The sequence below is a fragment of the Tiliqua scincoides genome, chromosome 7 (genome assembly GCF_035046505.1).
Source record: "Tiliqua scincoides isolate rTilSci1 chromosome 7, rTilSci1.hap2, whole genome shotgun sequence".
Lineage (NCBI taxonomy): Eukaryota > Metazoa > Chordata > Lepidosauria > Squamata > Scincidae > Tiliqua > Tiliqua scincoides.
In genome coordinates, this window is record NC_089827.1 from 36,848,879 (window position 1) to 36,874,052 (window position 25,174).

General features: G+C 43.4%; 1 protein-coding gene across 1 annotated transcript; it reads right to left on the minus strand.

The window, feature by feature from the left end:
- Positions 1-1,383: 1,383 nt before the first annotated feature.
- On the minus strand, positions 1,384-23,641 carry PYROXD1 (pyridine nucleotide-disulphide oxidoreductase domain 1). Its single transcript, XM_066633928.1, has 12 exons — positions 23,517-23,641; positions 21,748-21,828; positions 19,845-19,964; positions 17,393-17,521; positions 13,951-14,024; positions 12,260-12,420; positions 10,925-11,025; positions 10,214-10,352; positions 6,359-6,471; positions 5,050-5,172; positions 4,061-4,198; positions 1,384-2,682 (listed from the first exon to the last, which is right to left on the minus strand). The coding sequence occupies exons 1-12, from the start codon at positions 23,601-23,603 to the stop codon at positions 2,434-2,436; spliced, it is 1,515 nt and encodes a 504-aa protein (XP_066490025.1). The 5' UTR covers positions 23,604-23,641; the 3' UTR covers positions 1,384-2,433.
- Between the last annotated feature and the right edge of the window lie 1,533 nt (positions 23,642-25,174).

The following is a 25,174-nucleotide window of genomic DNA, read 5'->3' on the forward strand; positions in this document are numbered from 1 at the left end:
GCTGAATTGGGAGTCCCTGAGGGCTACAAGTAGTCCCTGGGCCAGAGTTTGGACACCCCTGCTATGGGCCAAAGTTTTCTCCTCAATGATGATAAAGCCGTGTTGCATTTTTGGGTCTCTGAATTAAATGACTGAGGTTCAGGTACTAAGTGGCAAGAAGAGAAATATTCCTAAGGGCATTCATCCATAAAGAATTGCATGTGAGAAATGGTTCTGGATTTTAGAACATAGAACAGATATTTCAGAGTGATCATCTGTGCCTGTTTACTTTTTAATAGTCGTGATAAAATGGTTAAATCTGCTTATTAGTAAGAGGCCTATAAAAGTATGGTCCAAATCTTGCTCTGCACCAATCACAAATATTTTTTTTAGTAGTCTGGATATAGGTAGTGTGTCTCTTGAAAACTAAAGTGCATGTTATACTTTAGGTAGTGGTGGGGAGAAACACTACAGATCCATCATAGCAGTCACAAAGGCTCACTTGGAAATGATCATGTAACTATAGGCATACTCCCATATCCATAGGGATTCTGCTCCGGCACCCCCTGTGGATATCATGGATACAGGGACACACTTTAAGAATGCAGGGGAAGTTGAAAACAAAAGCCAAGCATAGCTTTTCCTACCCTTGGGTAGTGAAACCTTTGCATTTTGAGGGTGGCAGCCTCTTTGTAGTTGCATGAGGCACCTCTTTTACCCAATGTCACCCTAGAATGCATTGCACTACTTTTGGCTTTTAACTTTCCCTGTTTTTAAAGTGACCTCCTGGTTTCTATGGATAACTGAATCTGCAGATACTGGGGTATGCCTATATTTAACAAAGCAAAGTGATAATTTTTGATACTGTGTAGAAAGGGGTGAAAACATTAGGGCAATTGTTTGGTACATGTCAGTAGTCTACCAAGGAGATATGCAGTGTTCCATGGTCCTGATTGGCATCTAGATTTATTGGAAGGCCCAGTTAGGTATGGAGTGCTTCTGCTGTTCCTAAATGCAACAGAACTGTGTAGACTCATCATTTTTGAGTTCTAGTCTATGTTTATCCCCTCCATCTGGAACGTCAGTGGTCTACTCAGCCCTGGCACTTCCTTCTTGTCATATTCCCACATATTATGTGGGAAGTATTAATTATGTGGGAAGTATTAATGTTAGAAAATGTTTTTGCTGCGTGGCAGAGTCTCTCTTCTGCTGTTTCATTTGTTGGTAAACTGGCAACTATGAGAACTCTTTAAAATGAGCTGCAGTGCCTAAGCCTTGCTGTAGACTTACCATTTCCTAATCTGCACCATTAAAAGATCAGGAGTACAGGATAGGTCCATATAATTTTCTTCCCTATCTCACATGCTCCTTTTCTCAACACTAACTAGGGTTAGTACTACCTCTGGGCTAAGCTGAAGATTAGGCACATTTTTTAAAACCAGAATTTGAAATGCATGTCTATATCAGTATGTATGAAACCCTAATTTATTACTGAAAAAGGCAGAAAAATTCAAATAGTGGAAGGAGTCAACTATAAGCTACAGCAGCAGAAGGAAAAGAATGTCATCCATTATCTGAACCAGAGTCTAAGAGATTGGCTGGTAAATCAGAAAGCTCAGTAGCTGGGGTTTGGCAATTCATTTTCCTACTGTTGCAGCCCCTAGAGTGCAACAGTGGGACAGTATGAACCCTAACTTGCAGTGCTTTTCTAAGAGACTGTATGTGAAACATTTTGAATACTCAAAAGTGCTGTACAGTTTCCAAGTATGAAATGTATTTGTCCCCTCTGTAAGACTGACTCTCATCCTACCACTGCCGGTGTTGGCTCCATAGCAGAGTTACAAAACACCTTACTACACTTTTAAAAAGCAAGTCATTAAGTAACACAATCAACCAAAGTTAAACATTTTGAAATCTCAGTGGGCGAGATTAAGTGCACGGAAAGGACATTAGTGGTGTTCCCTGAAGTTTTTAAATGCTGTTTTTATTTATGGCTTTACTGGACTTTGATGTTTTGTTGAAGTCTCTTGGTAGAACCTGCTTCATTTGATATCAGAAGTACAGCATGTATTTAGATAAAACAAATAAAAAAATGTAGTTGGGAATCAGATCATGGGCAATGCAATGCCCAAGATCACTGCAATGGAAACTACACAACAGTCCTGGTCAGGGGGATTGTAGATCACTGTAAAGTGAGGCATTTAAAACTTTAACCTCAGCCTTGAATAATACACACTTTCCATCTACGTTGAAGGCAGAGTCTTTATAGGCTTGCATACTGATCCACAGTTTATATCAGTATTGCCCAAAGACACTTGTACCATCCTTTTCAGGACAACAGCAGCCACCTGTGCTCAGGTCCATACTTTGCATGATAGAGAGCTGTTCCTGTTTAACAACCCATACTATTAAACAAATATTTTTAAAGTTATAGGCACAGCCATATGTAGCAATTCAGTCAAAGTAATCCTCTATATCAATATTTGGATCCAAGAGATCTTCTCCATAGCGTGAGAGATCCATCTGATTTAAAATCAAGTTCTCAAAGGTTTCTTCCAGGTCTGTTTCTCCAATCAACACAGCTCCCATCATTCTTCCATTCTGCATCACCACTTTGACGTACTCCTGTCCTTTAGTGCATCTTAGCATCAGTTCATGGTTTACACCCAACCCTTGAGCATTGTATTTTCCCAATAGAACCACCTGCAAGGATAAAGAGGTTTAAAGACTACATTGGTTTGTCTGATATGTAGATACTGCAAGAATGGCAGGCCTATGCTTCAATTCTGCAGCACTGAATTCAATTTCGCCATTACTGATTTGTAATATACTTATAAATGCAGCCCCACGTTTCAGTAACATAAAAGTTCCTTGAGATTTGCTATCACAAGCAGTTGTACGTGGTATATCCAGATACTATAAGGTCTCAAGAGAGATAGCAATCAGGCTAAATTATAGTGCAGCAGTGGCGTAGCTAAGGGGGTAGCAACTGCACTGGGCAACAAACTTGATACTAGTCGACAAAATTGTGAAAACCTTGGTATTTTCAAATAAGACCATCATGTGATATACCATTTAATGCAGAATGCAACAAAACAAACAACGTCAAAGTTCTTCTATCAAAAGTTATAGCCAAATAACCAGAAAATAAAAACACAACTGCATTATGTAACAAAAAGAAGGGTTTTTAAAAACTCAAAACTGACCAATGAGACTGAGGGCGCAATCCTAACCCCTTATATGTCAGTGCTTTCCAGCACTGGCATAGCTGTGCCAATGGGACATGTGCTGCATCCTGCAGTTGGGCGTCACTCACGGAGGCCTCCTCAAAGTAAGGGAATGTTTGTTCCCTTACCTCGGAGCCGCATTGCCCTTAGGTCAGTGCTGGAAAACACTGACATAAGGGGTGCCCCGATTGTTCCAAGAGCCAATATATTAGCACCTTGCTGTATCATAATGAGTCAGGGAGCCAATAAGGTGTTAATACGAGTCTCATTTCCATCTATCATAACTGCAGGTTAGCAGTTAACCTGCTAACTGGGGTAAAGAGGCACTTGTTTAAATGATGCTCCTATTTAGCAGCAGAAGAATAACTGACCCCTTCACTCCAACACAGTGTCTCTAACCAATAGTAGGCACACTTTTTATTTACTTAAGTTTGATTTTATTGTGGCAGAGGGGCTACAAAATCTTCTTTGACCCCTGGTAGCAGATGCCTTAGTTATGTAACTGGCTAGGGGGAGAAGGTCAATTTCCCCTATTTTCACTTTTTTTAAAGCCTGGGCATGACGTTACTTCTGGAGCATCATTTTGAGTTCAGAACTGGACTAGACGATCATTAGCTATGCCACTGTAGTGCAGTCTGTAGAAATCTAAGCGAACTTTTCTTGAAGATGAGACTGAACCAATTTAGTAATTTAGAATCATACTTCAGTCAACAGTAGTCATGAGGAATGTAGATAATTGCACAATTTAAAAATGCAGTCCCAGAAGATGCCTCATGTGGTGAAAATCCCTAACACCTTTGTCTATTCAAACCTGCAGCCAACTTATGTATTGCAATTGTTAACGCATGTGTTACCTTATAATTGAAAAATTTTGTGACATGAGCAAAGAGTTCAAAACTGAAGTCCATGTCTGTGGGTTCCCCTAGAGCATCAGCAGCCATACATTTTGCAGCATACCACCCCATCTGCCTGGCCTGGGTCCAAAGCCTCATCTGAAGAAAACCAAGACAAGAGACTGCTGGTGGTTAAGTACTATGAGCACACAGAACCCTGTTTCAAATGTTTTTTCAAATGTTCCACTTGTTGAAGAAGGCAACCTTCCAAATTTGCTCTATGCTAGAATACAAACAACCTTTCACCCCAACACCACTCTTAGTTATGTAAGTACTTAATAAGCATTTTCAAAACATCTTTAGTTCTTGTGACTCTCAGTGAATATATAAATAAAAAGTCCCTCCTACAGGTTGGGTATCTGTGGATATGAGGTCTAGAATGAGATAGAACAATTGTGTTAAAGTCACAGTATGTCAGTATTAAAACAAAAGGAACGCTTGATCTGCAAATTGGCTGGCCTTGCTCTGGCTGCCCATTCCTGAGATAAGCTCTGAGGAGCAAAAGATCTGGTTGAGCAGTGGCATTGTAGACACTGACCAGCCTCCCTAAAAATGCCCACCATGTCTCCAAATTTCAAGTTGTTGGGTGAAAACCATTTTTCTGCAGTTTACTATAGGAGCTATTTGGCAGACAGCTGCTACAGTCAGCTGTAGACTTCTGACCACAGGTTTTATTTAGGAATCCTGTGACTAAGGCAACATCTTAATGTTTACTCTGGCCAATGTAGATTTGGCCAACATGTCCACTGCACTGGTGTTTCTGCTACATGATATAATCACATCCTCCTTGTATATTCCTTTGCAGTTAATCTGCCAGTTTACAAATCAGGTCTGTGTGCAAAAATAAAGACTGCTACCTAGCCAAGGCTCTAACAGGACTACACTAGTTAACTGGTCTAAGTGTCACCTCTTTAAACACTGGGACACAGCACGATCACTGCTTGCTGTACCTGCTGCCAAACTGGACTGGGCTCCCATGATGCAGTACAGATGTCCCCTGCTGCGTAAATATCTGGTAATGAAGTGCGCATATATTTGTCCACTTTTAAACCTCCATCTTCAGCTACAGCAAACTGAAAAATTAAACAGGTAAATGTATACTTCAACAAAAAGGTGTCAGGCTTCATGTGGGGGCGGGGCAGTTGTCATCCGTGGGGCTTGGTTCCCTGCCTCCCAGGCCTTCCCAGCAAGGCAGAGGAGGCCTAACAAAGGGTGGAGGGGAGTGCCTCAGGAGCCTCAGCTGGGTGGCCAGAGGGAGGGGGTTACAGCACCCTCCTCCTCTCTGTCTCGAGGGTGGTGCTCAGCAATGGCAGCAGGAACTGCTCCACACCTTGCCCTCCCTCTCCCTCATCACAGGCTTCCCTTATGAAGCCCTCTCTGCTCCAGCCTCCCTCCCCCCACTTCCTTTGTGAGAGCCTTAAAGGGGCCTGGGGCTCTGGTCCCTGCCTCCCTTCTTTCCCTTGTGTTTGGTGGATCAGGCAGCTGGGTGGGCGTGCCCAGGGTCCTGGCAGCCACTCCTCCTCCTGAGGCTTTTGCTGCCAGTCTGGGGACCCTCCCCCAGCCTTTCCAGGTAAGTCGGGGCAGGAGGGAAGCAGCTGACCCCGACAAAAGGAAAAAAGCATATGTCACTTGCTAGTATTTTCAATAACAAGGTGTCTATTTAAAGCCATATTGCCAAGAAACTACACACAAATTTGTGATTAACCCAAGGTAGTTACCAGGACCACAGCTCATAAACTTGTATGGCTTGACTAGATCTGAATGTCATGGCAGCCACCCACCCACCCCCCTTCATATAGCAAGATCTCTAATTATCCAGATTGTGGAATGAAAGAAGAGAGCAAAAAGTAGCAAAATCCACACCACCGTTGATGCTTGCCAGTTAACAGATGCATTTAACCTTACATTTACAGATAGTTCAAGGAAACAAGTAAATGGTGCTACATGCTACAGAAGGTGAAAATACTGATTCACCAGACATTCTGACTTGGAAAACTTCTTCCAGTTAGCCCAGATGGTGGATATGCTTTTATCTGTTTTTAAATTATGTTTTTAATCTATTTTAACCTGTTGTAAGCCAACTTGAGTCCCTTTGGGGAGAAAGGTGGGGTAAAAATAAAGTTATTATTATTTTTATCTGTTTCACTGTATTGGGAGATACTGAATTACCAATTATGGAAAAGATAGAGGGGAAACGTAATTCAAAGGAATCACTTTCTGTTTTGAACAACATCAATCATGTTCAGCACAAATCCTTACATTGTTATTGTCAAGAAAGGGCTGGACATTTGGAACAACTCCGGTTGCGCTGACAATGAAGTCACAGCCATACATCTTCCCATTGGTTAGCTCCACATATACAGGCCACAGCTCTGAAAGAGTGAACATTGTGAGATAAACACGCACAATGTGGTGTGCAAAAACCTAGGCAACAAGCAGAAGGTTACTAAGGCTCAGTCTGAAATCTACTGCATTCCACCTTTTCAAATGCATGAGGGGCAAATGTGGGTGTGCATGCCTCCCAACGTACCATCCTACTGTTGCCAAATTGTGCAGGATCAGAACTGCTCCTCAGCATGTGGTTTACTTGTGGGCAAGAGGTCTGGTCTAGAGGGTAGAGCCTCTGTTAGCCTGAAGATAACATCAGAAGGTTGCCAGTTTGAGAATGGCGCGACCTTGAAGCAGCTGACAAAGCCGAGCTGAGTGATTCCACCTGCTCTTGGCGTGAGCAAGAAGCATCTTGACTGCCCTCCTGCGTGGGAGAACTGGAGGCCAGAAGTGAGACCAAACCAGGAAGATCCATTCTGAAATGTTGTTGGTCTTGAAAGAGAGAACCTCTATGATTGTAAAAATCCCCTTGAGGGATTTAGAAACGCCTGCCTATGTAAACCGCCTTGAATAAAGTCAGAGAAGTAATCCAATGACCAGAAAGGCGGTATATAAATACATAGTTATTATTATTATTACTTCAAAGTATATAAAGTATGGTGCCCCCTTACATGACTAGGCATCAGCATTCTATATGGAGGGTGGGGAACACATTTGCACACAAGCCTCTCCTGGCCCATGTAAGAACATAAGAACAGCCCCACTGGATCAGGCCATAGGCCCATCTAGTCCAGCTTCCTGTATCTCACAGTGGCCCACCAAATGCCCCGGGGAGCACATCACATAACAAGAGACATCATTCTGGCACCCTCTCTTGCATCTGGCATTCTGACATAGCCCATTTCTAAAATCAGGAGGTTGCGCATACACATCATGGCTTGTACCCCATAATGGATTTTTCCTCCAGAAACTTGTCCAATCCCCTTTTAAAGGCGTCTAGGCTAGATGCCAGCACCACATCCTGCGGCAAGGAGTTCCACAGACCGACCACACGCTGAGTAAAGAAATATTTTCTTTTGTCTGTCCTAACCTGCCCAACACTCAATTTTAGTGGATGTCCCCTGGTTCTGGTATTATGTGAGAGTGTAAAGAGCATCTCCCTATCCACTCTGTCCATCCCCTGCATAATTTTGTATGTCTCAATCATGTCCCCCCTCAGGCGTCTCTTTTCTAGGCTGAAGAGGCCCAAACGCCGTAGCCTTTCCTCATAAGGAAGGTGCCCCAGCCCCGTAATCATCTTAGTTGCTCTCTTTTGCACCTTTTCCATTTCCACTATGTCTTTTTTGAGATGCGGCGACCAGAACTGGACACAATACTCCAGGTGTGGCCTTACCATCAATTTGTACAACGGCATTATAATACTAGCCGTTTTGTTCTCAATACCCTTCCTAATGATCCGAAGCATAGAATTGGCCTTCTTCACTGCTGCCGCACATTGGTTCGACACTTTCATCGACCTGTCCACCACCACCCCAAGATCTCTCTCCTGATCTGTCACAGACAACTCAGAACCCATCAGCCTATATCTAAAGTTTTGATTTTTTGCCCCAATGTGCATGACTTTACACTTACTGACATTGAAGCGCATCTGCCATTTTGCTGCCCATTCTGTCAGTCTGGAGAGATCCTTCTGAAGCTCCTCACAATCACTTCTGGTTTTCACCACTCGGAAAAGTTTGGTGTCATCCGCAAACTTTGCAACCTCACTGCTCACCCCTGTCTCCAGGTCATTTATGAAGAGGTTGAAAAGCACCGGTCCCAGGACAGATCCTTGGGGCACACCGCTTTTCACCTCTCTCCATTGTGAAAATTGCCCATTGACACCCACTCTCTGTTTCCTGGCCTTCAACCAGTTCTCAATCCACGAGAGGACCTGTCTTCTAATTCCCTGACTGTGGAGTTTTTTCAGTAGCCTTTGGTGAGGGACCGTGTCAAACGCTTTCTGAAAGTCCAGATATACAATGTCTACGGGTTCTCCCGTATCCATATGCCTGTTGACCTTTTCAAAGAATTCTATAAGGTTCGTGAGGCAAGACTTACCCTTACAGAAGCCATGCTGATTCTCCCTCAGCAAGGCCTGTTCATCTATGTGTTTTGAGATCCTATCTTTGATAAGGCATTCCACCATCTTACCCGGTATGGATGTTAGGCTAACCGGCCTATAGTTTCCCGGGTCCCCCCTCTTTCCCTTTTTAAAGATAGGCGTGACATTTGCTATCCTCCAATCTTCTGGCACCGTGGCCGTTTTGAGGGACAAGTTGCATACCTTAGTCAAGAGATCTGCAACTTCATTCTTTAATTCCTTAATAACTCTTGGTTGGATGCCATCAGGGCCCGGTGACTTATTGATCTTTAATTTATCAATGAGGTCCGAAACATCTTCTCTTTTAACCTCTATCTGACTTAACTCCTTGGTTAGGAGGGGCCGTTCGGGCCCGTCCATGTATTTGGGAGACCAGTTAGAGCATCATCCAAGCCAGCCCTACGCATTCAGTTGTTTGGCTCTTTCAGTGAACATTAGTGGGGCACATATGACCTAGAGCAGAAAAATTCAGGTACAGCTTTGCTGAACGTTGTCTTGTTTAATTGTTTTCAAAACAGCAGGAAAGTTTCCTTCAGAAGGCCACCACTCCTGGTAGATATCAGGGCCCTGAAGAAGTTCCAATATAGTCTCCCACTTCAAATACTTGATTGTTAGAGCCCCAAAGTCCTAGGCATCTTTACCAATGCTGACTCATGTAATGGGAAAGTAGGAGTTGCTTTTTAATTGCAGTGTTTGAAATCTAGTTATATTATTGGCTGTCATAACTTCCCAGCACAAGGAGTTCCACTGGGCAGCCAAAATACTAAATTTCATCTCTGAAGTATTGGCCTGTGATTCTCAACACCATAACTCAGTTTACTTAGTCACTTCATTGTTCCTCTCTGTTGGTGTAACAGAAAACCTCATGCTGCCAGAAACTGAGTGGTAGTGGCTTTGAAAGAGGGTTGGCACAGAGCTCTCTGACTTGCCTGACAATTCCAATGAATGCTAGAGAAGCTTTTGGCCACACAGAGGTCATATTTAGATCAGGCACATTAACCTGACCACACTGCCTTATGTACACTAAAGGTGCACTCAAAAACTGAGGTGAGAGGAGCAAGAGGGGAAGTTGCACCTCTCTCTAGCAACTCCCAGAACCTCTTTAAGATGACTAATTACACACTTTTAAAGAACCATAGCTTTGGAGCAATGTTCTTCAGTGTTCGCAAAGCCTCAGTTGTGGGGTCGCATCAACTTTTAGGAATAAAAAAGGTTGAAAACCACTGGATGAGAGTACTGTCTGGTAAACAGAGAGGCATCTGGTATACTGCTTCTGGTACCAGGAGATTGTGTCCTAGTCATGCTCAGGTTCTTAGAAATTTTGCTTAAATAGCTTCTGCTGGAGCCAGATTTCATGGTAACTTTTCTGCTCTCTAATAATATTTGGTTGCAGTGAACAGTGCTGAAAGGGCATTACAGGGGCAGAAAGCAGGCAGCAATGGGGTGGGGTGGGCAGATAGGGTCCTGGGAGGGGATGAGATTGACTGTGGGGTTCCCAGTCTCATTTTTTATATATTGGAGTCATGGCATGAAAAAGGTTGAAGACCACTGCTTTAGAGCAAGCACTCAACTGAATACCGCAAGCTGTGCCTTATCTGCCAGTAGGGTCCTGAGTTCTCTGCTCTTCTTTATAAATCGTTTACCTTGATCTGGTTCTGCATTTCTTGTATCATGCTGAGCTTTGGGAAAAGCCAAGGACACCTTCTGTGACAGCAGGAATTCTTCCTGAAGGTATATCTTCTTTATTTCACACAGGTTTTCAATATAAACTTTATGGGAAAGCTACAAAAACAAACACAAAAGACAGCCATACACACTAGCAATATATTATCTAAAAGTGTCCCTTATGATGAAACACAGAGAAGTCTATGACTTTTAAAACATAAGACTTGCCTTGCTGTATCAAACCATCTAATGCAGCATGCTTGGCTGCCAATGAAAATGTGACATTCAATGCAAGGATGTCAGGCAAGCAGACAACAGAATCCAGAGGCTGTACTGCTACAAAAGCAAAAGCACCTTCAGGCAAGGAGTTCAGTGCCAATTCAATCAGAATCTTTTGACTCTGCTTTGCTTTTGGTTCAGATGCATCTCATGTAGAACAAAGACTTTTTCGTGCAGTGTAACTCTATGAATACTATAACTATTTAAATTAAGAAAATATATGTAATTTTTCTGTTTTTGAACTTAATAAAAGGATATTACAAAAAAAAGCATTCAACACGTTTTTAAAAAAAAAAACAAAGTCAGAAAACTGGAACACTGATTGTATTATTGAAAGCTTCCTGGCATTCTTTCCCCACAAATGTGTAAACTGGTGCTCAATCAAATAGCATTAGGATAAACAGTCATACCTCTTTTGCTCCTTTAAGATGCAAACCTTCATGCCAATCAGGGCCTAAGGCACTGCCTATCTTCCCAGGGCTTGCTGCAGTTCTCTGTTGCTTACTACTTTCTGAAGAAAAAACATACCAAGGTAAGGATCAAAACACGGGCTATAGAGCAGGTAAAGCTTACATCTGCATACTTGAGAGCCGTTCTGTTTTCCAGATATTACTCGGGTGGGGAGGGCAGCATAATCTAAGCCCTCACAGGTGATCAGGATCTATGACGAAAGCTGGCATCATGTAGCCTTAAGGTTGTTTTATAGGTATGGAACCTATGCACTTGGGGTAATAGGGATGCCTTTGGCTGGAGAGGACTAACAGACTTCCTGACAGTTCCCCATTCTAAAAGACAAAGAATGGTTGCTAATGAGACGGCAATATTACAAACCAAGGCAATGACTAGAAATACTGAAAAGAAAAAGCTGTAAACCCAAAAGCAATCCCAACAGGAGGTCAAAGAGATGGCTAGTTGCTGCACAAGCAAAAGCATGCCAAAACAACAGTGTCCTGGATTTGGCATCAATGGTAGAGAGGGAGGGAACTGAATAGATATTCTGGAGTATTCCATATTGTGAATGCCACCTTCAAGAACAACCTGTGTGCCCTCTATCTTACCTCAGCCAGCAGTGGAATATGAGCATGGCTCCCAAGAATGAGCTAAATAGGCTGAGGCATCAGAAAGGCTGAGGTAACTTATGCACTAAATGCATAAAGAGTCTCATTGGTTCTTTCTTTTCAAGGGAAACTTAGGGTTAGCCTAGCATGACTAAAATTTCGTAGGGCCACTAAGAGTTAAGAAAGAGACACTTCAAAGACCACTGGTTGGCCAGCTATAAAGTATTCTGGCTGTGGCAGTTTTTTCTTACATACAGTACATGGTTTACAAAATTAAGACCTTGGTTGTTAAAATACAACACTTCACACTATGCAATAAAAAAGTACTCTCGAAAGGTTCATAACACTTTGTATGTATTATCTGGAATCAGTTTTACAACAGCCTTGTAAAGTAAGTTAGTTATATTGCAGATTTGGGGGACTGAAGAACAATGGCTTGCCAACGATAACTGGGGAGTTCAGAGTTGAGCTTAGATGTGAATGAGGGAACTTATTTATTACCCAGCTGCCCAACTGACATTCTTCCAATAGCTGCTTCTAGCTTGCACACTTAACCAATACATAATATCAGTTCTAGCAGTTTTAAAATATTCATAGTGTGTGGATTTGGCAAGGTGGTTTGCATACCATGTTGGAGACCAATGTCTATGCAAGAGCCATTTAGGACACCGACATCGGATACTCTACCTGCTGTTGTATATTTTGTTCTTTTGCAAGCAATCTGAGGCTCCCGTTTCTCGACACTTAGCTTTGGAATAAGGAATTCAGCCGCTCCTGCGTCAAAGAAAGTATTCCCAATCGCTTTGTCTTTGATGGCCCAAATCACTTCACAACCTTCAATTTCATACCTGGAAGGTTATTAAAAAATGGGTTAAAAGAAACAACGAGCCATTGCCTCTTACCAGTTAAGGTCTGAAAGTGTTAGCTGGTAGATCAACAAAGACATCTGGTAGGGCCTAAATTAGTGATTTTCAAACCTTTTCATCTCATGGCACATTGGCAAGGTACTAAAATGGTCAAGGCACACCTTCAGTTTTTTGACTATTGATAACGCACACCGTGTCGCTGCTGGGGGCGGGGGTTCACATCTCCCAATGGCCCTACTAATAAATGACCCTCTTCCAAATTCTCACAGCACCCCTGGGGACCATTCACAGCACATCAATGTGCCATGGCACAGTGGCTGAAAATGGCTGGGTTAAATAATAAACAAGCAATTTATTTTGTTTATTAAATTGTAAGTTCTCATAGATCCTTCAATATCTCAAAAAAGGCACAGATATTGAAATGTTGGCAACCAATCACACTTAAAGTAGCATATTAGCTGAAAGGTTGATAAGTGATGGGAAGCTCTGTTTTAATATACTAATCAGGCTATTTAAACTAGTGTATATCATTATTATCTGGAATTGTCTGCAGAACATTTGTAGTGGACAAAGTGCTTTACAAGCCCTTTATTTCTTTAGCCTTATCACAAGCCTGTGAAGTGGGGCACTACTATGCAGTAGTTATAGAGAGAAGAGAAGCTGAGAGCACAATCCCAATGGACAACTGCACAGGCCGAGAGTGTTGCAAACATGCCATAAAGCATTTTTCAACAACTCTAGAGTAAGCAGCGCCAGCGGGAAAGCCTGCACTGCATCCAAGCTCCCAGCAGAGGTAAGAAAAACACCCAAGCAGCACAGTGGCTTGGGGAGGACGGAATGGAGAAAGGGAGAGGTGTAATGGGGTGTGAGAGGATGGAATGGGGTGTGGACTGGCCCAGGAGGGGGGCAGGCTCTGTGGAGGAGGCCTCTGCTGTATCCTAACCCCCTTTCCCATGCCTGGCAACCTTGTATGGGACTGCCCAAATTTGTGCTAGCAATTTAGTTGGTGCAGATTCGAGTAGCCCCATTGGGCAGGCTGCAGCATTACTGAGGGTAAGGGATAAAATATCCCCTTACCCCAAGGAGATCTCCAGCCTGCTCCTAATCTGTGCTGGATACAGCATAGGTCACTCAGCCCCAATGCACAGGTTAGGATTAGGCTGTGAGATTACCTGGTTAAGGGTGGCACTTTGGGCCTAAGCAGCCCTCCTGTCTCCAAGTTTGACATTTGCCACTGTGTAACATTGCCTCTTACAGAGGTGTATTCCACTCTTCCTCCTCCGCGTGACAACTCCAGCACAGTAAGACAAGAACAAGATGTGGTTTCAACACTGTCACCATTACTCACAAACACCAGAACACAACAACCCTGCAATTCCAGGCATGTCAATAATAAATCTCTTATTTATTAAAGGCCAAAGGTGTCAAACAAGAGATACTAGTATAAATGAGGTTTATAATGAAGTACATCAAGTTCTTATTTTTATTTATCTTTCGAAATGCTTTACTTACACCAGCTCTAGTGCAATGCCTCCATTTCCTACAATGATTATTCTTCTTGCTTTTGCCAGCTGTTTCTGGAACTCCTATATTTGGGAGAGAGATCCCTATGAATTGGGAGCACAGTAACTGAGTTGACCACATTCATCACTAAAACAAAAGAACTGCAGTCCTTTAGTCAGCAATTAAAGTGTCAATGAATGGGAGGCAGGGAAGAGGTGGGGCTGGAGCTAAGTGAAATGGATGCCTAGTTCAAGGTTCAGTTCAAGGAAACAGTTCAGTTTCAAGCCATTATTTCTCACTTATTACAACCTCTGCAACCCTCTATCACCTTTGACAATTTTGTCTCATTTGGACTGCAAGGCTGTGCAAAATCCTTGCTTATCTTGCAGTCATTTTTCTTCAGTCCCATTAAATACAACTGTGGAATGCCACAGCCTAGATGCAGGTCTACCATCTCACCTGTTGTTTGTGAGAAACAGGCCAACATTTAAAAAAAAAAGGGGGGGGGGGATTCCACATTAGATTCCAAATGAGATCTTACTCATTTCACTTGCAATTTTAAACAAAATACATAAGCAGGCATTTTCGAAACTTTACTTGGCCTTTCTCTGTTAATGACAAGCATCAGGTGGCCTACAAGAAAACATCATATATAAAAAGAAATAGTAACATATAAAAATAAACAGCAAAAATCAGTACAAAAGCAGGAACCTAAAATAGGTTACAGTTTTATAGCTTAAAAAGCATTTGGGGTTCACCCTCTAAAAATGACTTTACAAAAGAGAAATGTCTTCAACTGCCATTTGAAAACAGTAAATAAATCATGTCTGCTTTTCTACATACACAGAATCTCATTTCACTATGCATTTTATATGGGCACATGGGAATTAAAACACATGCAGCTGAGACACCATCATGTAATTATCCACATGCAGGCCACAGAAATGCGATTGCATGAACAATCCTACACATGATGACCATTGTGAGACTTCAATTCAGGAAGACAATCCTGTGCATATTTTGATTCATTGTGTGTACATGGGAGAAGTTCAAGTCTGTTGGATTACATACAAATTCCTACACTGCCACGGTTTCCATGTGAACATTTTGTAATCTAACAATGTAGGAAGGCCCTGTTGGATCAAGCCAAATGTCTATCTAGTCCAAGATCCCTTTTCTAGTTGCAGCTGATCAAATGGTTCCCAGAAGGCCCACAAGAAGGCCTTGAAGGCATCAGTCCTCCTCTGTCATCTCCGACTCCTGCAGAGGTTCACTATCCCTGGATATGGAGGACCTAATCAGCTACAACGACCAATGGTAGTGAACAGAACTATCCTTTGTGACTTTGATGCCTTTTAGAGTGATCTGAGCCAGGAGGCCTCAACAGCCCAACAACTGGTAGCAAATTCCATATGTTAATTATGCCTCATGTAAAGATGTCTTCTCCTTTGACTGTAGATTCAAGGACAGACAATGAACTGCATTGGGTTACCCAGAGTAGTAGTACGAGGAGAGACGGGAAAAAAAGGAAAACACCCTTCCCTACCCACTCTCTCCACCACCTTCATAATTTCAAATACAGTGACCCCTCAATTTAACAGACTATTGGAGGGAAGCATATCCATTAATCCCCAAAGTCCATTCAATCCAAACTTGCATATATGATGATGCACACAGTGTGTGACTACATCTTATACAGTACTTTAGAAACACCATTAAACAAATTTATTAATTCCAAAGTCCATTATATAGAGGTCTGTTTATCACAGAGGTTAGGCTAGATGCCTCCCTCTTACTATATACCATCTTAAGGAAACTGAGAAAAAGATTCTTTGAAATGGGAAAGTGAGCTTTGAAGTATGGCCGTCTTGTCTCTGTAATGGGTTTGTAACATCTGGAGAGTGCTTGTCTTTGTAATGCCTCTGTAATCTGAGGAATACCTGACTTTGTAATAGTTCTTCAACATCTGAAGAATGTTGCAGAATGGGTGTACAGTTCACCGTTGGTAATGGGAGAACTGACTGGAGATAGTTATGGGGTTGAAGTGTGAAGTTAGCTTACGAAAGACAGGGGAAGGTGCAAAACTGTCACAGAAGGCGCCAGACAACCTTGGGAACAAGTTACAGGATGGCAGCTGGCTGTGAAACTGCGCGTTATCTGATTAGCAGAACATAAGAAGAGTCCGGCTGGATCAGGCCAAAGGCCCATCTAGTCCAGCTTCCTATATCTCACGTGGCCCACCAGAAGAAGCACACAGGTGCTGGTAACCTTGATATCATGCCAGATGGAGCAGGATTAGGTTCTGAGCAGATAAATGGTCACCCTGACTCCGCATATTTTTAGAATGAGGTAACTGGGCATGATCCCACAAGGGGACTGAAGAAGATTTCTATTTAAGTTAGTAAGGGATTTTGTTGGGCACACTGTTGCGACTCAGATGCTGCTGGAGATTCTGTCTGTCTGAACCATCACTGAAAATCTGGAATCCAAGACTTGGTAAACTTAGGATAGTTATGTGTAATTAGAACAGAATTTAGCTAGCTTTATGGTGCTCTGGGTTGCCTGTGCTTTTACTTATCTCTTTGAGATTCGCCCACAGATCACCCCCGTCCCCTCTGAGGGGTGGATGGCAAACCTCTCAATTTCTAACCTTGAAGTTAACTTAATAAAACATCTCTTCTGGAACTGTTGGAGTGCGTGTGATCTTAGTGAGCAGGGCAGAGTGGGTTGCTTCATGGAACCCAGATGGTTTGAGTAATTTTTGGGAACTTGAAAGGGATCTAGCTTTCTTCCTTCCTGTTGGCCACTGAGCTTTAGAGTAGAAAGGCAGATACCAACAGGGTGGTGAAAGGAGGAGGGAAAAGTGTATGTGGGTAAGTGGAAGGACCACATCAAAGGGCGGGGCAAATTGCTGGAATACAGGATACCCTTGGCTCCCCCCCACGACAACTGTGACACTATTAAATTGAGGATTCACTGTATGTCTATCATATCGCCTTCTTAGTTACCTACCCCCCCCCAAACTAGAAACCTCCAAACACTTCAGCCTTTCCTCATTGGGAAGGCGCTCCAGTCATTTCATCATTTCACTTTTTCTTTTCCATTTCTTTCCCAGCTCCGCAATATCCTGATTGAGACAGAGCAACCAGAACCACATACTGTACAGAAATAGTTAACTCATGTAGCCTACATTTGAGAGCCATTGTTGACTAAGGGCCCAATTTTATCCAGTCTTCCAGTGCTGGTGCAACCATGCCAATTGCATCCTGTGGAGGGGAGGCAGTCACTGAGGGCTGCTCAAGGTAAGGAAACATTTGTTCCCTTAGCTCGGGGCTGCATTGCTGAGGGTTTGATAGTATTGGAAAGTTTGATAGTATTGGGCCCTATGTGTTCTCATCTATGATACAAAATACTAGTAGAACACAGAATGCATACAGGCAAACAGCATTACCGCAGCGCTGTCTGTATCCCGGATTCCCAAAATAAACGGGTTTCCTTCCGTAATTAATTTTGGCTTTGCTCCAGCACACAGACAAAGTTTTTCATAGGCATACTCCTCGCCAGCTTCGGTGATTATTTTCTGTAACCAGATTTGAAACAAAAAAGAAAAGCATAACTACAAAAGGCCTGTTCTGAGGCAAGCTGTTGATCTGGCAGCCATTCTTAACCAGAAGATCACAGCAGACAAAAGAAGTTAATGGAAGCAAATGAACAATATTGGCATTAAATACAAATGCAGTAAACAAACAAGTGCTGCATGAATGGCAGTGATTGCTTCCCCTCTGCAATACTGTATACCAGTGGTCCCCAATCTGTGAAGTGAGACTCCCAGAGATGGCATGATGAACGTACAGGAGATGTATGAGATGCCCACCGCCTGGCAGGGAGACCACACAGCACTGCTTCAAACAGCGGCAGGAGGCTCAGCACAGCAGGCAGAGCAACTGCATACAAAAACCATATGTTAAGGAAAGCCCTCCAGCCCACCCTGACCTCCTTACCGCTGTTTCAAGCAGCACGCATTGCCTCTGAATCTGGAAGTAACTAGTGATGATGTCACTGCCAGTCACTTCAGGGAGCTGCGGACTGCTGCTGGAGTGTGTGGGTCATGGTGGAACGTGTAAGTTCAGGAAGCACTGCTTTATGCCATTTTCCTTCTAGTAGCTTGTCAACAACATAACTGAGGTTACTTTTCTACAGTTTCAATCCTATACACACTTTCCTGGGAGTAAGCGCCACTGAACACAAGAGGACTTCTGCGTAGGCACAAAAATGTGCTCTCAGGGTCAAGTTGGATGAACACTTGGTGTCACACAACATGTCCCAGCTGGGACTTAAATGCAGTTATAAATAGAAAAAGGGAGGTGAAGCAAAACTGGGCAAAACCACTGGGGGGGGGAATAAGAGCCGTGAGTAGTTTGCCCCTGCTGCAGTTTTCATCCTGATCGTGCCCTCTTGCTATTTTTAAATTAAAAAAACAAAACTATTTATTTTTAACCTTTCAGGTCACATCTACTGTTAACTAAATCCCAAAACTATTCTCTTAGTAGACAGTCTCCAAGTTTTCTAACTTCCCACCTCTGCTATGCAGTCAAATGAGCAAATACCTAGAAGTCAGGCTATCAATTCAGAGAACAACCCAAAACAAGAAATTGTAAACTTTCCTGTCGGTGGCATACAGGACTTTGCTATGTTGTTGACATAATGTGCTCTGGATTCATCATAGCTCTTGTGTTAGGACAGTGCTTTTCAAATATTTTGGGCTCCAGAGCCCTCTTCACTCCTAAAAGGAGTTTCAGGGTGCCACACCAGGACATGCGTGGAGTCCTGGGGAGCACTGGCACATGTGTAGAGTGGTGCAGAACAGAGCCCAATAGTGAATATCAGCAGAGCCAGAACAGGAGGAGAATGAGGAAGAAGAGCCACAAACAGGGGAGGTAGGTGTCAGATGGCAACAGCCTGGTGTGCTGTGGTGTGTTCTGGAGTCTTGTGGAGCCCCTGAAGAGGTTTCAGAAAGCCTCAGGGCTCCTAGGAGCACACTTTGAGGAACACTGTGTTGGGATAAAACGAACTTCTCCCTTCCATTCAAATATGACTTTAAACCAAAAATGAAGGCTAAGATCCAATGATTCCTGAGCAAGCACCAGCTGCGCCTACATGCTTTCATGATACCTTCTGCCAAATGCAGCTTCTCATGGCGTATCAGAAGTTGCTCTGTAGACTAGTCCCCCAACTTTCTGAATGGGCCTTTCGGATGCCACTAAATGGCACTGTGGAAATGATGGGGGTCTCCAGAGACCCAGCATGCATGTGAAGATCCCCATACATCCACTTATGATATGGACTTTAATATACCCATGAACAGTAAAAGGCTGAATAAGCATCAACTCACTTCAAATCCTTATTGTCTCTGTGTACCTCATTGATCTTCATACCCTTCCTCCTTGACAACTGTTTATCTAGCCATTAGCCACATTCCCTAAAGATTTGGTCTGATCATTAAATAAAAACACCCAATATTATGGTGGGCACAGTTGTCCTGCACTCACGCACTTGTCTGTCTTCTTGTGCAGTCCAACAATTTTATTCATTTTAAAAATCTACACTCTGCCCTTCTTACAAATAAAGTGGCTTATTTAAAATAATAAAGCATCAAGAAAAGAACAAAGCAACAGTGTAGCAGCAAATAAATAATCATTTTTTAAAACCACAATCCAATTAGTGTGATGGACATTTCAGATGGCTTAAGGCTGTCATACTAATATAGGCAATTAATCTAAATAATTAAATTTCAGTCAAAACTTTCCATGAAAAAGACCTACTTTTTCCCACATCCAATTTTGGAAAGGGAAGAAAGCCATTTCACATCCACATAAAGAGAAAATAACAAAAGGTTCTCTTACGTGATCTTCACTTTTCAATTGTTTCACTCCAGATTGTATGACTTTAATGTTCGGGTAGTGACCTTCTAACACACTACTTGCTTGTTCTTCCACCTCAAATTCTTCTAAAGTTCTAGAAACCTGATGAAGTAGTACAAGGGGTCACTTTGGATACAATTAACATTTCTACTCAAGACCTACTGATCTGTAAATACACCAGATAAGCCTCAGCAACAAGTTAAAAGGTATTTATTGTGTACGAATCAAAATGGAATGAATTTGCATAAAAGTTTTGTAAGCATATATACATCAAATAAAAGAATTAAGATATAAGGGCTGAGAGAACAAATTATTTGGCTACATAATTCACTGCCAGGTTCTTTTTTCATTGCTTCATTTCAAGTTTCCATTTTGATTGTATTTATGGTATCATAGAGCAGATTTGTGCATAAAGCAGTTCCCTATTATGGCCTGAAACAGGCTTTAGATGCTCCCAAACCACTCACTAGATTAGAATTCATGTTCTTACTGCTTATGAACTTCTGGTTTTCAGATCTCCCCATGTCCCCACACATAATGTAATGTGCTCACAAATCTGAACATTTGGGGGTAGTGGTGATGCAGATACCCCGACTCAAATCTTTGCTTGAACTTCACAAGGCATGATGAACTGATGTATGAAAGTGTCCCATGGGGTACCCAAAGGTTTGATAGAAACCCAGCCAAAGATGTTATGGAGAACAGGGAACACTTGCTCGATTTGGTGCCATTTCCTACTCAAATCCTTCAGGCCACCCAAAAATGTTCACCACTATTTTGAAAGCCATAGGCGTCCTTATTCAGAGAGACTGTGCCCCTGCCATAATAATGTGGTGGAGACAACTGCCACATTATTCTGCAATGTTCAAACTATGATGATTTGCGATCAAAATTTATTTCCCTGATTTTTGGCGCTGCAACGGGGATGCAGGTGGAGGAGCAGCTTGCTTTTCTGCTATCTGATGTTAATCCTGATATATCGCTCAGGGTGGCCCGTTTCTGTCATGCTGCACGATTGATAAGAAAGAAAATCGAGAGCATAAACTGATGTTTTTATGATTTTATATATGTGTAAAGGGATGTTGGTTTTAATTTTGTGAATTTTGTTGTGTTGTTTTGTGACTAGCTGGTCGGATGACCGTTAATAAAGTATCTGTATCTTGAAAGCCATACCTTGAGTCGAACAAACAAACCTATCACAAAAAAAGCTGCTTGTCATGCATGGCCTCCCAATCATCATGTTCACACAATCCAACGTTGTGATTAGCAGACAGTCCTGTAGACTTGCTATGATACACTTTACTCCTTGGGTAGTAATTGTGGCTGTTTTGCAAAACTATAGTTGAGGTGAAGAGCCAAATGGCCTGCTCGATGTCTCACCTCCATTTCTGTCACTGACTCACAAAGCAAGCTTTGTGTAAGGAATGGCAATAATATGGGTCATTGCTTTAGATCAGGGGTCTCGAAACCCCAGCCTGGTGGCCAGATGCGGCCCGCGGCAAGCCTCTATCCGGCCCGCGGCCAGCCTCTTGTCCCCTGAAAACCTCTGGCCCACTTGGCCAAACATAACTGGAACTATGCTCTGGTTGCGTCTGGAGGGTGTTCAAGGACCAGATTCCATTCATTCATTTATTCACTCATCTAAGTTCCATCTCTAATTTATTTAAATAAATTTTATATTTAAATTTTTTTTTCCGGCCCTCAACACTGTGCCAGATATTTGATGTGGCCCTCTGGCCAAAAAGTTTGGAGGCTTTAAATCCACTGGGTCACAGAATATCCCAACCTCACAATGAGCCTTAGCTTGGCTGCCAGTGCTAGCATTTCTGACAGCATAGCAGAGCTGAGGATCACACTCTAAGAAGCAACAGTGAATCTGTCTTACCTGTCTGAAGTTTAATATTGCCTTGATAACAGGAGATACTGTGATTAACAAAATATTGTCGGATGGAAACTCTGTGGCCAGCTTGTAAAAGAGGGGAAAAAGCAGGAGATTATTTTTCAATGATATTTTTTATATTCCACTTTATATATTATATTTATATAAGGGGGGGGGGGAGAGATGTACAGGGAGATGTATATGCATGGATTAAGCAAACAAATTGGGACCAGGGTAATTCAAGTGATAAAACAGAGTGAGGCTGCAATCTTACACCCTTACCTAGGAGTAAGTCCCATTGAAATAAATGGAACTTACTTCTGAGTAGCCATACTTAGGATTGTGCTGCTAGTGACACCCCCCCTTTGTCTTGGGATTTCCAACTGATGTTGTTAAAGGTGTAAAATTACAATGCATCTGCATGAAAGTGAGATGTCTGTCTTCTGTTTTGAATTTGCAGGGGGACAAAGGCAGTGGTGGCAATTTAACTAGATTTATCCTTGTGACAACTCTGGTGGGGAGGCTCTGCCTCACCTGCCTCCACAGGTGGGTTGTGGGTGCTGGGGGGCCTCACACTGTGGCAGTGCTTTTCAAAGGGGTACAGTGGAGGCTCTGCCTCACCTGCCTCCACACTCCCCCCGCAGGTCCCTGCCTTCCAGCCAAGTCCCAGCCTCCTGCCTGGCCTGGCAGCCCTGAGTGCACACCTGCTGCGCAGCCAGGCCAGCCTGCAGGTGCCTGGAGCGAGCTCTCTGCCGCAACCTAGTGGCCACGCTAGATGGGTTCTGAGCTGTCTGTGACAGATCAGGAGAGAGATCTTGGGGTGGTGGTGGACAGGTCGATGAAAGTGTCGACCCAATGTGCGGCGGCAGTGAAGAAGGCCAATTCTATGCTTGGGATCATTAGGAAGGGTATTGAGAACAAAACGGTTAGTATTATAATGCCGTTGTACAAATCGATGGTAAGGCCACACCTGGAGTAATGTGTCCAGTTCTGGTTGCCGCATCTCAAAAAAGACATAGTGGAAATGGAAAAGGTGCAAAAGAGAGCGACTAAGATGATTACGGGGCTGGGGCACCTTCCTTATGAGGAAAGGCTACGGCGTTTGGGCCTCTTCAGCCTAGAGAGGAGACGCTTGAGGGGGGACATGATTGAGACATACAAAGTTGTGCGGGGGATGGACAGAGTGGATAGGGAGATGCTCTTTACACTCTCACATAATACCAGAACCAGGGGACATCCACTAAAATTGAGTGTTGGGCGGGTTAGGACAGACAAAAGAAAATATTTCTTTACTCAGCGAGTGGTCGGTCTGTGGAACTCCTTGCCACAGGATGTGGTGCTGGCGTCTAGCCTAGACGCCTTTAAAAGGGGATTGGACGAGTTTCTGGAGGAAAAATCCATTATGGGGTACAAGCCATGATGTGTATGCGCAACCTCCTGATTTTAGGAATGGGTTAAGTCAGAATGCCAGATGTAGGGGAGAGCACCAGGATGAGGTCTCTTGTTGTCTGGTGTGCTTCCTGGGGCATTTGGTGGGCCGCTGTGAGATACAGGAAGCTGGACTAGATGGGCCTATGGCCTGATCCAGTGGGGCTGTTCTTATGTTCTTATGTTCACGCGCTGCGCAGGCAGGGGGACCAGCCCGTTTCAGGACTGCGGTGTCCACAGACAGCCAGAGATCCGGTCTGCACGCAGCCAGCGCGCTCCTCTTGGGGGCGGGAGAGCCAGGGGAGGGCGCATGCGCAGCGCGGTCACCAGAGGGGCGCTCTACCTACCCGCTCAGCGCATGTCACTCCGGCGACCCCGCCCCCCACCACAACGAAGCGACCTCCGGCGACGGCTGAAGGCGAAGCTGCAGCCATGTCCGTTTCGGTGTCGCTTCCTCCTGGAACAAGCCTAACATCCCCGCCCCGCCCTTCGTCGCTCTTTACCTACGGGCCGCCGTGAGGCTCAGACAACTTCCTTTCGCGTTTCCAAAAGTCCTTGAGCTGTCAGCCTGGCGGGGGGGCGTGGCCAGAATGCTAGAGCAACCTCTCTGCTGCCACCGTGTGGCTAAGTGATTGTATTGCAACCCCTGAACACTAGAGCAAGCTCTCTGCTGCCTCCTGCCGGCCACGTGCTGGTATTGCAACCCCTGAATGCAAGCACAAGCTCTCTGCTGCCTCCCACAGGCCAAATGCTTGTATTGCAACCCTTGAGTACAGAGTTGGCCAGTATGTATTGGCTTATATCTCTGCTGCCTCCCAGCCTCACCGCGGCATGCAAGCAGCCCCTTCCCTTCGGAGCCATTCCAGGCGGGGGGAGCAAAGTGGAGGCACTGTCTGTGTGGAGTTTTCACATTCTTCCCATGCCTGGGTGGGTTTTCTCCAGCCCGGAAAGAAAGCTCACATTTATTTCAGTGTTTAGTATTAGAAGTGTTTGGGTCTTTATTTTGAAGTTTGGTTATGTTTTTGTGGGCAGAAATATGCTGTGGAAACTCGTGTTTCCAAATATCAATTACCCTACGGGAAAATGGGTTTCGTTACACAGGTCTACACTCATTTTGTTGTCTTAAAAGTTAGATCTTATCCTTGGGCATACTGTATTTGTAGTCCAAAAATGGTATCGGTTTTGCTGATTGGCTCTAGTTTTGGGGTATGGCATACTCTCATAGCCACTTTATACGCACATGAGGAAGCATATATTTGCTTGAATCAGTGTATAAGGCAGCTATGCCATACCCCCAAAACTAGAGCCAATCAGGCAAAACCAATTTTTTAAAATTCAGAACTCCACAAATATCCTAAATTTGTTCAAACATCCTTGGCAACTAAAAAAAAGTGGTATGGTTTTTTTTGGGGGGGGGGGGGTTAGGCCTGTGTTATAAATCATTTCATGCGAAGTTGCTGTTTCTAAGAACCTATTGACATCTTTAAGTGAAGACTTGCTGTGTAGATCTGTAAGAAAGAGGATCATTACAAACAAACCTGAAGTCGCAAGTATTTTTCCTCTCTTCAAAGAAACCTTACCCTGTTGAGGCTGAAGTTTTCCATGCTTGGAAATCAGGGAGCAGAAAACAATATCAAGAAATGAATGATACTCCTAGAAACAGCGACTCTTAGTCATAAATGTTTCTTTGTTTTGTTTTCTATTATTTAAAGAGCAACTTTGCTTTACAGGGCTAAATGTAATTTTCCAGTCCAAGAAAGTGCTAGACAGTTTGGCCATAAACTAAATATTATTCTTCCCCACTCGCATCGCAGTCTTTGCCAGTGCAAATGACCTGACCTAAATAACACAAGAAATTGGATAGGTGTGCATTGTAAGGCATGAAATACACCTCTGAGGTTTTTCTCATCAACATAGACCGTCCAAAGAAATGAGGAATTTCCTGCAGTCGGGGAAATGGATGTATTCATTTTTGTGTAGTCACCTTTATCATCGCTGGACAAAG

Excerpts from the sequence above, each read along its gene's own strand:
- PYROXD1 (XM_066633928.1), bottom strand. The coding sequence starts at position 23,603 with ATGGCTGCAGCTTCGCCTTCAGCCGTCGCCGGAGGTCGCTTCGTTGTG. Across the intron at positions 14,025-17,392 it reads GGGATACAGACAGCGCTGCG|GAGTTCCAGAAACAGCTGGC; the intron begins GTAATGCTGTTT and ends TCCCAAATATAG. Across the intron at positions 2,683-4,060 it reads CAAAATTTTTCAATTATAAG|GTGGTTCTATTGGGAAAATA; the intron begins GTAACACATGCG and ends TTATCCTTGCAG.